At 48.0% G+C, this 16,841-nt stretch overlaps 2 protein-coding genes across 9 annotated transcripts in view; one reads left to right on the forward strand and one right to left on the reverse strand.

The window, feature by feature from the left end:
• The window catches only part of Sec23ip (SEC23 interacting protein), a 45,239-nt gene extending 35,261 nt beyond the window's left edge, over positions 1–9,978 (reverse strand). For all 3 annotated transcript variants that reach the window (XM_090345737.1, XM_090345735.1, XM_090345736.1), the window contains exons 1-4: positions 9,752–9,978; positions 4,735–5,267; positions 1,650–1,860; positions 556–749 (exon numbers count right to left, since the gene is read on the reverse strand). In XM_090345737.1, the coding sequence (XP_090201863.1) occupies positions 556–749; positions 1,650–1,860; positions 4,735–5,267; positions 9,752–9,908 (1,095 nt within the window). In that variant the 5' untranslated portion in view covers positions 9,909–9,978. The remainder of the gene's footprint in view (positions 1–555; positions 750–1,649; positions 1,861–4,734; positions 5,268–9,751) is intronic.
• Positions 9,979–12,817: 2,839 nt separating this feature from the next.
• Mcmbp (minichromosome maintenance complex binding protein) overlaps positions 12,818–16,841 on the forward strand; it is a 31,891-nt gene continuing 27,867 nt past the window's right edge. For 4 of the 6 annotated variants that reach the window (XM_090345738.1, XM_090345740.1, XM_090345739.1 and 1 more), the window contains exon 1: positions 12,819–13,089. In XM_090345738.1, coding sequence (XP_090201864.1) covers positions 13,032–13,089 — 58 coding nt within the window. In that variant the 5' untranslated portion in view covers positions 12,819–13,031. Of the gene's footprint in view, positions 13,090–13,890; positions 13,943–16,841 lie in introns of those variants that run through there. The other 2 variants (XM_090345741.1, XM_090345744.1) reach the window with 2 other exon arrangements.

Consider the following 16,841-nt stretch of genomic DNA (forward strand, 5'->3'; position numbering starts at 1 on the left):
GTCCTGGGGCTTGAACTCAGGGCCTGAGCACTGTCCTTGAACACTTTTTGCTCAAGGTTAGTGCTCTGCCACCTAAGCCACAGCACCACTTTCCCCCTTTTCTGTGTATGTGACACCGAGGAATAAAACCCAGGGTTTCGTACATGCTAGGTGAGCACTCTAACACTAGGCTACAATATCAGCCTTCCCCCCACCCTTTTTTGTATGTGTGTGAACAACATTAAGACAAGTTGTCTTGTAAATCAAGTCAGGAACTATAATAGTGTCACCTAAGGCTCCACTAGATGTCCTGTAAAGAAATGCAAAGGAGCCAGGCACTGGTGGCTCATGCCTATAATCCTAGCCACTCAGGAGGATCTCAGTTCAAAGCCAGCCCTAGCATGAAGGTCTATGAAAATCTTATCTCCAAATAACTACCAAAAAACCAGAAATGGCGTGTGTCTCAAGTGGTAGAATGCTAGCCTTGAGCTGAAGAGTTCAGGGACAGCAGCCAGGCCCAGAGTCCAAGCCCCACAACGGACAAAAAAAAAAGCAAAGGAAGTAAAGTGCACATACCTCTAGTTTTTCACTGAAGTCCTCTGTGTAGGGAATAAATCTGCTGTCGGTGTCCCCTTTGTAAAACCAAGTACAGCGCCTCACTTCGGTCGGCTCCTCATCCCAATACACAGATTTCCTCACCCGGTCATAGAGGTAAACGTCATAGCGACCACCGTCAGTGCCTAGTACCACACTCTCCGGGTCTGGCTGGACTAAAGAACAAAAGACCACATTTCCCCCGACCATCACAGTGATTATTTGAAAATGGCAATGACGATTACTCAAAACGTAAAGACTATTAACTAAGCAATAATTAATCTGTGTTGCTCAAAACTATGACTCCAGTCAATTGGTTAGAAATAACGGAAATAATTTATTGTCGCAGTTTCTCAAAGCAGTAATACTTCATGAACGTATTGCTAGAGAATACTAGATAGTTCTTAAGTCCTGTGATCAAATAAATATGAGGATAAAGAGCCATATTGTATACTACAAGACTTCCCAGAGCCCAATGCACTTCTGTGCAGCATATTAAAAAGTATATAGCAAGCAACATTTTCAAACTGCTATCTGACACAGAACACATTCCACAGAGCATCTCCACAAACTGGAATTCCACAGAAAATGTTTACTAATACTAAATTACAAATTTGGGCCAGGAGTTTGGCCTAGTGGTAGCGTGCCTATCTAGCATGCACAAAGGCCCAGGTTCGATTCCTTGGTACCACATACATAGAAAAAGCCAGAAACGGTGATGTGGCTCAAGTGGTAGAGCTCTAGCCTTGAGAAAGCTCAGGGACAGTGCTCCGGCCCTGAATTCAAGCTCCAGGACTGGCAAAAAAAATGAGGGTAAAAGAATTATGAAAAACAAAACTGATCATAAATGACTTACTCTGAGTTAAAACACCATTTAAACAAGGAAAATTAATAAATCCTTTCTTCCAATTCTTGGTTCAGATAACTCAGGATGTATGTTAGTATCATCACCTTAAAGGAAGTCGGGAGTGTCTTTAGATTAAGGAATCTGGTAGTCACAAAACCAGCCCAAGGATAAATGTTCTTCATTCCTTCTCTTCCTAAAACCAAACAGGAATGCAACATAAGATACTTACCTGAGTTGTAGATTTCTTCAAGATTCAAAGAGTCAAACACACTGAAAGGCATCCAGAGTTGTTTGTATTCCACTTCCTTGCAGTAGAACCAGTGGGGCTGTACTGGTTCATACTGGTTCTGAAGTACAAAAGGAGGTGGTCCCTGCATAGGCGGGCCTGCAGGTCTAGCAAGGATCTGCTGCTGTGCTGGTGACTGTACTGAAGGAGGAACCTGAAGAAACAATAAAGACCATCATAACATGTCCAAAATATATGGCTTGCTACGTGCTTCAGACTCAAACTGTTATTAGTAATAATAATCCTACATCTATTCCTAGACTATTTAGTATACTGGACCCCAAAGCAAAATAAGTAAATACTTAAAATCTAATACCCTTATAGCAGTGGTAAAATGAACTAGACTTTTCCATACAGGTGGCAAAGTAAATGGAAAACTTCACAGATATCAATAAGCCTTCTAAATGCATTTAATATTTATAGCACATATATTCTTTAACTCAGATATTCCTTCCTTCTTTCCCTCCCTCACTCCTTCCCTTTTTGCCCAAAGCTAGTATTCTACCATTTCAGCGATAGTTCCACTTAGGACTTTTTGTTGGTACACTGGAAATCAGAATCTTAAACTTTTATATCTGGGCTGGCTTTGAAGCACAATCCTCAGTTCTTAACCTCTAAAGTAGCTAGGATTACAAGTGTGAGCCACGAATGTCCAGTTCAGACATTCTATTTCTAAGATTTTCTCATATATATATATATATATATATATATATGTATGTATGTATATACACACACACATTTTCTGCTGGTCGTGGGGCTTGAACTCTGGGCCTGGGCGTTGCCCCTGAGCTCTTCAGCTGAAGGCTACCACCCTACCCCTTGAGCCACAGCGCCATCTCCAGCTTTCTGGCAGTTAACTGGAGATAAGAGATGACTCGCACCTGTAATCCCAGCTACATAGGAGGCAAAAATAAAAATGCTTTAATTTTTTAAATTGCTAAAACATTAATAATAGATACACTTGGATAAAGGATATTAGAATATTCTTTGTCCTACTTATGTTTTTCTAAGTTTAAATTTTAAATTACCATTTAAAAATTATTTTAAAATCTTCAAATTAACTCAGCAAATTATAACCAGTGTGCTACAATCTATTAAGTAAGACTATGGTTACTTTCTTTTTTTTTTTTTGCCAGTCCTGGGGCTTGAACTCAGAGTCTGGACACTGTCCTTGAATTTCTTTTGTTCAAAGCTAGCGCTCTACCACAGGAGTCACAGCACCACTTTCAGCTTTTTCTGCTTATGTGGTACTGAGGAATCAATCACAGGGCTTCATGCATACTAGGCAAGAGCACTCTATCATTAAGCCACATTACCAGCCTCATGGTTACTTTCCAATATGTTAAAATGTAACACTGTCAAGAACCTGTGTAAAGCTGGAATTTAAATGATAAAATTAAAGGGCTAGGAATGTGGCTTAGTGCTAGCATGCTTGCCTACCATGCATGAAGCCTTGGGATCTATTTCTCAGCACACAGAAACAGAAAAAGATGGAGCTGGCACTCTGGCTCATGTGATATGGCACTAGCCTTTGGCAAAACAAGTTCAAGGACAGTGCCCAGACCCCTAAGTTCAAGCCCCAGGACTGGCCAAAAAAAAAAAAAAAAAAAAAAAAAAAGGAAAAGAAAAAGAAAATAAAATGGAGCCCTGAGAAAGAGAAATCCTACTTGAGGGAACAATTTCTGCCAGTAGGTCATGTTCTTAATAATTCCCTTCCTTGACTTTCAATTCAGTTGCTTTTTCTCCAGAAGTCCATTAAGCAAAGGGAATAAAGGACTTTCATAAAATGTTCCTCATACAAACGTTATTCCATCATCACCCTTGAGACAAGACTCTGCCTCTGTGGATCCAAGCCCCACAAATATAAATAAATGGAGAATACAATTTTAATCATTATAACAGTATCTTCATTGACTAGTAAAATTAAAAGATGAGGGCCAGGAGTTTGGCCTAATGGTTAAAGTGCTTGCCTAGCATGCATGAAGACCCGGGTTCGATTCCTCAGTACCACATATATAGAAAAAAGCCGGAAGTGGTGCTGAGGCTCAAGTGGTAGAGCTCTAGCCTTGAGAAAGTCCAAGGACAGTGCTCAGGCCCTGAGCTCAAGCCCAGGACTGGCAAAAAAAAAAAAAAAAAATGAGAAGCTGGCTATTCATCCATAATTCTCACATAGTTCTAGATGACATTTAGTATTTATATCTGACACTAAAATCTGGCCTTATCAGTATATAGCTAGTAAGCAAGGTCAATTATTACTTTAATAAAAAGATTACCTAAACTAGGATATGAGCCATGTCTTAGTCTACATTTATATTTACTTCAAAGTACAAAGCTTATAAAAGAATGGGCTCTCTGGCACACACCTAGAATCCCAGCTGTCTATTAAAGAATAGGCCCTCACACCTACCAGCTGCCCTGGAGGCTGATGTGGGAGGATAAAGAGTTCAAGTCTTGATGGGGCAATTTCATAAGTCCCTGTCTCAAAATTTAAGAGGGTTGAAAAGAAGGCTGAACATGCAGGACCCTCAGACTGATCCTCAGCACTACAAACACTTCTGAAAAAGTAAGTAAAATTCAAACTAAAATGTCTTAGCCTACTCCAGAGGCTGAGATCTGAGGATTGTGGTTCAAAGCCAGCTTGGGCACTAAAGACTGAGACTCTTGTCTACAATTAACCACTAGAAAACCAGAAGTGGTGCTGTGACTCAAGGGGGAGGGCAGTAGCCTTGAGCTGAAGAGCTCAGGGATACCACCCAAACCCAAGGTTCAAGACCCACAACTGACACACAAAAAAAGTCTAAAACTAATTAATGAAATGGTAGGGTAGGTAACCCAATAATAGAGTTCTTGCCTACCTAGCATGTATAAGCATAAGTTCCATACTTAATATCACAAAAAAAACCTAGTAAGCTAGAAAAGTATTTTGTCCTAGTATATATTATGAAACACATAGCTTTTACATAACATCAGCTAAGTAAGAAAAGAAAAATTAAGAGTGGCTTTTAGAACATAAAGCCTGACTACATACCGGTGGCAAAGGTCCTGGGGGCACCTGGTACGTCTGCACAGGGGGTCCAGAGGGTGGAGGATGGAAGGGATGGCCTGGAGTTTGGCTCTGCTGCAGCTGTGGGGGTGTAATATAGGGATTCACCCTGCTACTGACAGGGGTATGGCGATAGGGGTTGTATCCTTGTTGGGGTTTTCCTTGAGGTGGAATCCCAAAACTTGAAGGAGGGAGACTACTGGGCTGAGAAGGCAAATATGTACTTATTTCCATCTGCGATGAAGGTTGAGCACCATACGGACCCTTTGAAACAGATGGTAGAAATGCATTTAACCCATCTTGGGACCCAGTTGTAAAAGGCAGAGCAGCCGGGGGCCTGGAAAAAGTGGATTGTCCAAGCGATGTTGCTGTCATTGTTAATGGTGACTGTCCAATGTTCCCAAAAGGATCACTGCTGCTTGATACCTGAGGAAAGTAACTAAATGTCTGTGGGGTGGACATGTGTGTCGAAGTCTGACCAAGGAAGCTGTCCTCCTCACCAACATCTGTGGCATCTTCTGAAACAGAATAGGAGATCCATGGTTTAAAGGACCCAGCAGTTCTTATGGTCTTCTACAAAAGCCAACAATTAGTAGTCTTAATTGTTATTCTATTGTCTAGTTCTGCAGAGGAAGAAAAGCAAGATCTTTTCTTCTTCAAAAACATTTCTCTTAAGTCAGGTGTCAGTGGCCCATGCCTATAATCCTACTCAGGAGACAGATCTGAGGATTGCTGTTCAAAGCCAGCCAGGCAGGAAAGTCCATGAGACTCTTATTTATAATTAACACCAAAAAGCAGGACATGGAGCTATGGCTCAAGTGGTAGAGTGCCATCCTTGAGTGAAAAAGCTCAGGGACAGCTCCCAGACTCTGACTTCAAGCCCCGGTACCAGCACAAAACAAAACAAAAACCACTTTTCTCTTTGAAATGAAAATATAAATCAGAAAAAAATCAAAAGCAAAGAAAAAGATCATAATTTACAAATCTGCCTTTCAGTGATAATCACTATTATTAACACATGGGTACTCCCTTCATACTTTTCAAATAAATATGCTCTATAACCCAGATAATTTTACTACATATTTTATTTCTCAACCATGAGGAGAAACTATAAACATCAGCTCTGTTGACAAGAATGGGTGTGTCAGGCTCTTCCTTATAAAGCAAGGATAATAGAAGTAAATGAACATGTGGTACTCGTATTCCCAAGGCAAAGTAGGGCATCAATTATGTTATCCTTAAATCATGCAGTGTCACAACCAGATAATTAGTTTTTATAGAACACCAAATAACCAGAAAAGTCACTTCTCTAAGTAAGGGAAGCTCTCACTTTCTTTTGATCTTCACTGTAGGTATTATCAACTCATTTTCTCTTCATTTTCCTTCCCTATGACCTCAAAAGTCCCCACTACTAAATTTTTATAAGCCCTTAAGCTTGCAGCTTTCCTCTTTCTCATTAATATACCCTTCTCCTACCTGGATACCACTTATCTACTGCTAGGGTACGGAGTCCATCGGTACAGTGGACCCATTCCTAGCATCCAGTAATACGATGGCCCTGCCCTTAAGAGACCTGACAAAGCCCTGAGTTCCTCCTTCACCTCTGCTGAAAAAAGGCCACTAGGCTCAGAGAACTTCTGCCTTGAGCTTCTACTCTATTCCACTTTATTTCATACACACCAATTTCACTAAATACTCCATGAGACACATTTGGCCATGATTTCAATGCCATAACTCAGATTATGGCATTCAGGATTATCCTTCAGAATTATTCAATACCACATTATTCAAAACTGTAGTTCCAGTTATTTGAGAGACTGAAGCAGGCAGAAAAGCTGATAAGTTTGAGACCAGCGTGGGCTAGTCTCAAACGAGAGAGAGAGAGAGAGAGAGAGAGAGAGAGAGAGAGAGAGAGAGAGAGAGAGAGAGGGAGGGAGAGGGAGGGAGGGGGGGGGCAAACAAAAAATCAAAAAAAAACCCTCCTGTTTGTTTTGTCAGTCATGGTGCTTGAACTCAAAGCATAGCTGCTCTTTTTGCTAAGCTAAGCTCTTTTTGCTCAAGGCTAGCACTCTTCTTCTTTAAGCCACAGCACCACTTCCAGTTTTCTGGTGGTTAATTGGAGATAAGAGACTCATAGACTTTCCGGCCTGAACTTGGCCTCAATTGAACAGTAATCCTCAGATCTCAGACTTCTGAGTAGCTAGGATCACAGACATAAACCACGGTGCCTGGCTTTGTGATTAAACTAAAAATATCCCTTTTCAACACAAGGCCCTATGTCTACTAGCATCTTTCTACTTTTCAGATATATTTCTTTTTGCATACATGTGATACTGGGGTTTGAACTCAAGGCATCACGCTTGCCAAGCAGGCTCTCTACTATTTGAGCCACTCTGCAAGTCTAGAGGATTTCCAGTTCCAACCCTTCTTTGTAGTCCTGTGAACTTTACTTGCATTGGAAAAATCTGTTGGTATCCTTCACCAGTTAAGATTCTTGAGATCTACTTGGTCCAAGCAAGATACTTCTAATAAGTATCAATTATAAATGAAATCATGACCTCAAAACCCTGCTAGTCTCACCTCAGAGACACTTTCCAAAGGAACTAATATACTTGCAACACTCAAAACTGTTCCAAATTTACACTGCCCTCACGTACTCCAACTACATCCCCAATAATTCCAGCAGATCCAGCCGCATATACTTCAAACTTAATAACCCTTACGTTGATGGATGACCTTCACTACCCTGTATCCTTTTACCAGACCTCACTATCCCAACAGTTTACCAACATCCAACTAGACTGCAACCAGAATCTTCAGACCTTCCATTCAGCCAGCCAGATACTCATTCAAGAAATACACAGTACTCACTACATGCCAGGTTCAGAGCCCAGTCTTGACACTAACACTGAACAAAAATGGACCTCTCGGCTAAAAGACAACCTTCTCTTCATGGCCCTTCATATCATTGCGGCCCATTTGGGCTACAGGACCATTCACTCCTGCCTGAAGTACAATGGCCGTACTCTAATTCCTCTTGCTACAGCTCAGCCTTATTCCAGTATAACCTCTTTGTTAACACAACTCTGATTTCACTGTCTTGTTGAAAATCATTCAAAGGCTGCCCATAGGAGGAACTATAAACTCCTTGTATAGCATGTGAAGTCATGACCCTCTAGAGCCACCCACACCCCTGCACATACTCTACTCAGTGATCCACTTGAAGAAGAGAGGGGGCACTGGGGTAAAGGAGAGAAAAGAGGGGAGAGATCCATCCTGTTCCATGTTCCCTATCAATATCCTGCCAAATTTTCTGCAGGTTTTCTCACAGCTCCAGACTCCCTCATTTCTATGTATCCTTCAGATTCAACTCAGATACCATGTCCTAATGGACCTAAGGCCTAAGGGACATCTGTTCCCTGTGCCGTCCCTTAAGACCCACAACATTTACAGCAGTCCATCCATCCTTCTTTCTGGCTGTTCTGAACAGTATCATACATGCTTACCAGGTAGGTATCTGTGTAGCTATACATGCTATGCCGCCACTGTGGACAGAACTGTCCGCTATCTGTGCTTCCCTGACACCTGGAACAGGATTTGGCAAACAGAAGCTGCTCAGGCCATGGTTGTTCAATGTATGAAACTGAATCCTAGTATCTCTTTTGCTCCCACGGAGACAACCTCTTTCTTGCCTCTGGATACGATCTAAAGGGTTCTCTAATTATGAAACCTTTTTTAGAGGGGAAAGTATTTGTTAAAGAAAGTTCTAAAAACAGTTCCTACAAAAATATATAAGACCTGATCTATTCCCCAGTCCTCTCACAGCACTTCTTCCAGCAGTGCCAATACATCAAAGACAAGAGTGCCTAACATCCCAATCACAGCCTAAATGGCATGCATTCAACAAATATCTGCCCAATACCGCATTTCTGGACACACGACATACACCTTGCTTTCATGGAGCTTACATTCTAGTGGGGTAGGATAAATAAGCATGGGTACATATCAGGCAGAGTAACAAGCATCAAGAAGAAATACAAGAAAAGGATACTTCTGCATAAAGCTGCTTCAGTATGTCTTTCTCCACTTCTCCATGAAACTTTCCTTAGTCTTACAAACAGTAACAAATTATTCACGGGGGAGAAGGGGACTTCGGCATATAAATAAGGACACAGGTGCTAAACAATGGACACGACCCTGGAAATAAAAGGGTTCAAGTAGAGTGGCAGACACGTTCCATTGACAAACACTTCTATAACACTACCTGCTAAGCACTATATATTCAGTGTTTTACAGACATCACCTCATTACTCACGACAACTCTAGGAATGTGACCATACATGGAAACCGGAGCACCAATGGGTAAGGTAGCATGCCTGAGGTTATGAAGTGAGTTTCTGACAGGGCCAGTCTGTGCCCCCTAGACACTATGGTCTGGGTTATGCCACAGAAGCATCACAAAGCAATGGCCCTAGACAATACGAACGGCTTGGAGGTGTTCTCTCAGGCGTGGGGCCTGAGGGAGAATAAAGCACTTCCTAGGGGTCTTGAAAAACGAGGAAGGCATTCTGTCTCTACACTGCAACCACGCTAGGAGGGGAGACACTGTCTGTCCGCCTGCTGTGTCCTCAAGAGGGGACCCTCTCCACCCTGGAAGAGGCCTCCTGCGCCCCTCAGGAGACAGCCTGGGAGTCCCCGCGAGGACGGCGTGCCACCTGCACCAGGGCAGTGCCACTGTCTAGCCTGAACCCTGCCCGCACCCCGCGGCCAGCAGGTTCCCACCGCGTTGCTCCAGTACTCCACAAAACTTGGGGCGGGGAGGGGGGAGTCGGGGGGCGGCTCCTTCCCGGGAGCGCGAGCTCCGTCACCCGGCCCTGCCTGCCGCTGGGCTCTCGGTCCCCGGCCCCTTCACGCCGCCGCCGGCCCCGACAGGCGACCCGGGGCGCGCGTGGGGTCCGGACCCGCGCCCCCGCCCGCACCGCCCCAGCACGCCCTCTCCCACCTCCGGGCAGGAGCAGAGAGGCCGAGGCGGCCGCGGCCTGAGTGACAGGGATGAAGGGCACGTGGAAACTGAACTCCGTGGCCGAGGAGGAGAAGAGCAAGTTCGTCCCCGTCGAGGAGGTGGAGGCGCCGCCGCCGTTACTCTTCTTCTCGGCCATGGCCGCGGCCCCCAGTCCGTTACACGTCTCCGGGAAGCCGGGGCTGCACCACGGGCCGGAAACCAGTCACCTCTGGCCAGCGCACTTCCGCATTTGCGCACAGGGACCGGAAGGCAACGCAGCTCCAGTTCAGACACTCTCCTGCAGTATCCTGTAGCGGGCGCTGCCAGGAACAAAGATGGCGGCGCTGGCTTCAACCGGAAGCCGACCACGTGATGCCCTGAGCGGCTGCGCAGGCGCGGCAGGAACCCGACGGGAAACGGGGAGGGGGAGAGGCTCGATCCTCCCATCGGCTGGGGATCCGAGCCCCACTGACCCCCGAACGCCTTAGATTGCGCGGCCCCTTCGTGGAAGCGCCGCGGGCGTGGCTGCGGGGCCTTGGTGGTTTTTTCTGAGTCTCTCCCCGTACCCCAGGCCGGCCTGGACCTCAGGATCGAAGCTCTCCCCACCGCGGCGTGGAGGTTTACCCCACCACCCGCTGCTGGACGGGATGCTTTAACTGGCCAAAATGGATAAAGAGAAACAACGCGAAGGTTCCACCTGCCGACAGCCTGCAGTACTGCGGGGAAGCAGGAAGGAAGGCGGTACTGCCCTCACGGAAACCCCCATCCCCGGCGCAGCGTAACTTCTCCTGCCGTTTTCGGTGTTGGGGTTCAAACCCTGGCCTTTATCGTTGCTAGGTGGAAAAGCAGTAAAACGTTGGAAATTTCTAAGCCGTTGGGGCGGGCGGGGGGACTGTTAAGATAAAGCTAGGTGGAGTTCTAAAATCTTACATTTGAAAGTTTTGTCCATCTGTCCGCAGTAGGCTGATGAGGTCAGTGCACGACGGGTAACTTGGGACACGGTTTTCATCTTTTATTGTTGACATCGATTATAAAAGAGCAGATGGGGCCGGGGGTGGGGGTAGGGAAGTGGGGACCAAGACAAGAGCAAGGGTATCAATGTTTGTGAATCAATTATCTGATGAATATAAATAATGTAACCCATCAATTACAATAAAAATATATGAAAAAAAAGAGCAGTCTTACAGCTTCTGAAGGCTGGGATTTCTTTCTCTCTTGCGCTTGCCTGGCTAGTGCTGTACCAATCGAACCAGACCTGTCTTTTTGCTTGTGGATTTTTTTTTTTTTTTTGTCAGTCCTGGTGCTTGAACTCAGGCACTGTCCATGAGCTTTCTCCAGCCTATTATAGCTCTACTTCAGCCACAGCACCACCTGCTGGCTTTTTATGGGCATATGGTACTGAGGAATTGAACCCAGGGCTTCGTGAATACCAGGCAAGCACACTACTACTAGGCTATGCTCCCGGCCCTGTGGCTTCCTGGTGACTCGGTCCCACCACTCTGTGCCTGTGGTGAGGTAGAACATCATGAAGAGAAACAGCAGAGGAAAGCTGCCCAACTCATGGTGAGTGTGAAGCAGAGAGGGCCAGTAGATGACCAGGCACATTTCCTTAAAGGCACATCCCCAGTGACCCTCTTCCTCCAACTTGGTTCCCCTTCCCAGTTGCCATCAAGTTAAGAATCTAACCAAGAATTAACCTGTTGATGCGGGCAGAGCCCTTATAATCTAATCAGTTACTCAAAGACCCACTCTGAACTTTGCATTGGAGAATGAAACCTTCAACACACAAACGTCCACGGAGATTTTAATCCAAATGAAAATGAAGTTTTCCTCTCCCTTACTTGCCACTGCTGAATCAATAGTTGCAATTCAGCTAAAGGAGGATCTGAAATTTAGTGATTTAAGATCATTTCGTATCATATCTTTAATTTGCAGATTGCTGGACACAAAGTTAAAATGTAGGGTTTCTCATTCAAAACCAGGGACTTGGCAACCGTCTCCACTAGATGAGTGAACGCAGGGAGCCATCTGTTTTCTCTACTCACAAAAGCCATAAACACTGTTCAAAAAGATTCATGTGTGACCTACGTAACCCTTTACAATAACGTTTTTTAAATAGCCAAGTATGATGAACAAAAAAAATCCCACCTGAAGCAAACTATTTTGAAGTAAACCAGAATATCATTAAGGAAACAAAAAAAAACCCGATTTCCTCTAGAAAAAAAGACAAGGTGTCTGCCAGGCCATCCCTGAACTTTGTCCAAATGGGATGGGCGGCAAGAGCATCTCCCAGGGTCTGTGCAGTCATCCCTCCGACTAACATTAAGGTTATCTTGGGCTGAAAGCAACCAAGGTGCGGAAAGGAAGGGAAGGAGGAAGGGAGGCGGGCGGGCAGAGGCACTGGAGGCGGCTCCAGGGGGAGCGCAGAGCTCAGCACACGAGGTGCTCAGATCAGCACCCCACAATGCCGCCCAGGCGGGCCCCAAACACTCGCAGTCCCACGGGCCAGCCGCAGGCGTGCGCACCCAGACACACCCCCACCCCACCCCGACACCCCGACACCCCGAGCCCCCCACACACGCACGCAGCAAAGCGCGGGTGCGGAGAGGAGGTGGAGGGGCAGCCGCCCCCCGAGGCCGCCTGGGGCCGGCACTCCTCGGCCCCGGTGTAGGCGCCCAGACGCCCGGCCACGCGCCGCCCTCGGCCCGCCCGGCCCGGCTCAGCTCGCGGAGCCGCCGCGTTGCCCTTCTTCTGCCCGTCTCCAAGATGGCGGTCGCCCCGTCGAGGCCCCGCCCCCACCCGCGGGACCGCGCCTGTCCCTCCCTCCCCTCCCCGCCCCTCCGCCTGCCTCCCCGCTGGGGCCGCGCCCCTCCGGCAGGGCCGCGCTGCGCGCCCCCGCCGCCCGCCCGCCCCGCGTGCCACAGCCGGTTGTCCCAGAGGGCGGGCGTCCCGTCGCGACCCCGCCCCATTCCGCCCCTCGCGCCGCCGGGACCGCGCCGCGCGCTCCCCGTGCCCGCCGGGGCCGCGCCGCGCGCTCCCGCCACCCCTCCCGCCTCGAGCTCCACCCAGGTCGCCGGCAGCGCGGTCGGCGGCGCCTGTTTCCCGCCATTGTGCGAAGTGGAGGCTGGGGCCGGAGCGCCGCGCCCGCGGTCGTCAGCACTTCCCCGGCGTCCGCCGCCGCAGCGGCCGCGCCCCGAGGCCCGCCGCGCGCGGGACGGCGCAGACGAGGAGCGGCCGAGCCGGTGCGGAGGCCCGCGGGCCGGCCGCGGCCCTCGGCGACATGCCCTGCGGAGAGGACTGGCTCAGCCACCCGCTCGGGATCGTGCAGGGCTTCTTTGGTGAGTGGCGCGGCGCCGGGGCGGGCGGCCCGGCCGGCCGGCGCCGCGGTGCCGCCGCCCCACGCGGGGTCCCCTGCGGGCGCTCGCGCGCGCGCGCGGGCCCCGCGGCCTGGCGGCCCCCGGCTCGCAGCACCTCGGCCGGGCTGCAGGTGCCGCCACCTGCCCGGGGCCGCCTCGCCGTCGGCGGGGACGCCGCGGCGCGCCCTCGCGGGGACGGACGGCGGCCTGGCTCCTCGCCGGTCTCCCGGCCCCGGAGCCGCGGACCCGGCGAGATCCGGGATCCCGGGGCCGGGGCGGTGGAGAGCCGCTCGGCCGGGGAGAACCCGCAGGACAGTTCAAAACTTCCGGTGTGCCGGGGGCGTGCTCGCCCGCCCGCCCGCCCCGTCGTGGCACGGACCCCGCCGGCGCCCGCGCCCTCGGAGCTCAGGGCCGGGGCTGGGCCGTGCGTTCTGCCCGGCTGGCTTCAGAACCTGCGCTGTGGTGCCGGAGCCAGCGGGGGAAGGTGCCCTGCTCCCCCGGGTCGCTCCGCGGGGCTGCCTTGCCGGGAAGGGTACGCCTTGGCCAAGGGACACCTCGTCCCCCGCGCACTGGGCCTTTGATCCCCACCCCGTCCCGGCTCTCTGGAGTGAGACTCGGCATTACGTGGTGGCCAGGTCGCCGCACCTGACTGGCGCCGGCGTTGAGCTGCAGACTGTCCCTAGCTGGTCCTGAGGGGCTGGGGCTGTCGCCCTTGGTGCAACGTGTGTTTAGCCTGTAAGGGGGTTTACTGCTTACGTTACCCAGCTCTCCCCCCAAAAAAACCACACAAGAAACCCCATGCTACCCTCCGGGATACCGGGGAGAAGACGGGGAGGTAAGACGCTAGACGCGATCGCAGCCAAAACCAAAGTTAAGGAATTTATTTCTTACTGAGGTGCCTCTAATGTTCCCGCCGCAGTTTTTCGGGTTTGCCTCTCTAACTAGTTAATTTGGTTTCCCAGACTGTCATGAGAGGCAGCAGAGTGGAAGGCTGGCTAGAGAGCCAGATCATAGCCAATGAATACTAACAACCTTGTTGATTAAACTCTGAAATGAGCTGTGTGTAACTTGTGGTCAGGGACGGGAGGGAGAAGGGGGGGGGGACGACGAAGGAAGGAGTGACAGTGTTCAAAAACAGAAGTATGCTCATTACCTAACTTATGAAATGGTAACCCCTCTGTACAACACCTTAATACTAAAACCATATTTTAAAACAAAACAAAAACCCTCAGTCAGGCTCCAGTAGCCCAAGCCTCGGTAGGCTGAGATCTTGAGATCTCAATTCAAAGCCAGCCAGGGCAGGAACTTGTGGGAGGCTGCTATTTCCAAGTAACTACCAAAATATCAGGGACTGGAGGTGTGGCTCTAGTGGGAGTGTACTAGTCTTGAGTACAAAAGCACAGGGACAGTGCCTGCCTGTGCGTTGAGTCCAGGCCTCTGGACACATCACACACACACACGCACACACACACCAACTCTTGTGGAGTGCCAGTGGTGTTTGCTTGTAATCGTAGACACTCAGGAGGCTGAGATCTGAGGATCAAGGTTCAAAGCCAGCTTGGGCACTAAAGTTCAAGAGACTCTTACCTAAATTAACCTCTAGAAAATGGGAAGTGGGATTGAGGCTCAAGGGGTAGGGCTGTAGCCTTGAGCTGAAGAGCTCAGGGACAGTGCTCAGGCCCAGACTTCAAGCCCTATAACCCACGAGAAAAAAAAATAGAAGCAGCTTATGGACAGTATAGCTCCGGAGTACTTTGAGTATGTGATACTAGGTTTTTGATCATCACCGACTTAGTATTGTTTTTCAGAATCTGAATTCTGACATTATATCTTCATAGAACTGGTTCTTAAAATTCTCTTGAGGGGCCAGGAATGCTTGCCTAGCATGCACGAAGACCTGGGTTCAATTCCTCTGTACCACATACACAGAAAAAAGTTGGAAGTGGTGGTGAGGCTCAAGCATTGCTGCCGGAACTGGCCAAAACAAAAACTTCCATGATCTTCATCTCCAAAACTAGGATCACAAATACAGGTCTATGTTAGTTCCTATCTTGCATGTTCCTTTCTCCATACTGGGACGAAGTCCTCCAGGACATCTTCCCATTAGTATCTCATTAGCTCTTAGTAGCTTATCCAGACCTTTTTAAAGGGGCCTGTGAGGCCCTTGTTGGTTTCACCCCTGCTTGGCTCACAGACTTCTCTTATACTCTCCTATGTGGCCTTCAGTGCCCTCCCTCAGTTCTGTAATTTTGAGCCACACCTGTAGGTCCTCTGCACTTGCTATTTAGTGTGCCAAGTTAGTTCACTTTATTGTTTAAATCTTGTCCTTAGAAGCCAGGTTAGGTTAGGTACAGCCTGCTTCATGTTACTTGTTTGGTTTACGTCACTGAAAAATTAGCATGTGAAGCATCATTGAAATGGCCTGTTTCTTGGGTTCTTTTGCTAGCTTTTGACTCTGCACTCTCAGGGACTGTGTCTGCATTGTTCATCGCTCTATATGCATTGTCCAAAGTACGCCTGGCACGTTAAAAATGCTCGGTAGACATTTATTGAACAGCAACAGTGAAGAGACTGATTAGGGGTGTAAATTGGGTGTCTGGCCACAAACCTCAGTTTAAGGTGGGCAGTTCTCATGTTAATCGAGAGAATATGATTGTACCAGATATGAGTTACTTTCACATGTAAAACTTCATTCTTGTTCAGGTAAGATATTTTGAAATCGTGTAGGTAGCCAATATTTCGTCTTTGTAAGCCAGCATGTTTTGAATTTATATCTTCCATTTTATAGTTGCTCATATATAAATTTTTCCCTATCAGCTTTTATTAAATGTCTTTAGTAGTTTATTTCTAATTCCTAACTAGAGTATCAAGACCTGGGGTTTAAACATTTAGGAATATAATTCAGATCATATGGAGTTCATTATATGTGATATTGATGGCATAATCTCTACTGTGATTATTTATTACCAATCCAAATCCAATTGCTTCCTTTAAGGCAAGAACCTTAACTTTAAAAAAAAAAAAAAGATTAGGAAGTGGCACGGTGGCTCAAGGGGTAGGGCGGTAGCCTTGAACTGAAGTCACTCAGGGAGAGCACCCAGGCCCAGAGTTCAAAAATTATTTTTTCACTGTTACTTGAATTATTTAACTGAATGTGTGCACAGGCATGTGTGCATGTACACCAATCCTGAGGCTTGAACTCAGGCTCTTAGCGCTATCCCTGAGTTCCTGTGTTTTAAGGACAATACTTTAGCCACAGCTCCACTTCCAGCTTTTTACTGGTTAATTAGAGATCAGAATTTCTTGGGCTTTCCTGCCTGCGCTGGCTTTGAACCCCAGTCCTCAGATATCAGCCTCCTGGATAGCTAGCATTACAAACGTGAGCCACTGGCACCCAGGTGCTTTGTTCAAGTTAGGATCTCACTGTTTGTAGCCCAATCTGGCCTGTAACTATAGGGTTCAAACCATCCTCTTGCCTCAGCCTCTTAGTAGCCAGCATTACAGGCCTGTGCCACCATGCCCAGTCAGGATTACTTTTAATTTTACAATGAAGAAGACACTTGGGCACTGGCGCCTCGCTCCTGTATGTGATCTAGCTACTGAGGAGGCTGAGATCTGAGGATCACTATTCAAAGCCAGGCTGGGCAGGAAAAGTCCATGAGATTATTATCTCCCATTAAACAGCAAAATGCCTGGAGTAGGAATGGTTCAAGTGGTAGAGTGCCAGACTTGAG

The sequence above is a fragment of the Megascapheus bottae genome, chromosome 15 (assembly GCF_031878675.1).
Source record: "Megascapheus bottae isolate mThoBot1 chromosome 15, mThoBot2.hap1, whole genome shotgun sequence".
Taxonomy (NCBI): domain Eukaryota; kingdom Metazoa; phylum Chordata; class Mammalia; order Rodentia; family Geomyidae; genus Megascapheus; species Megascapheus bottae.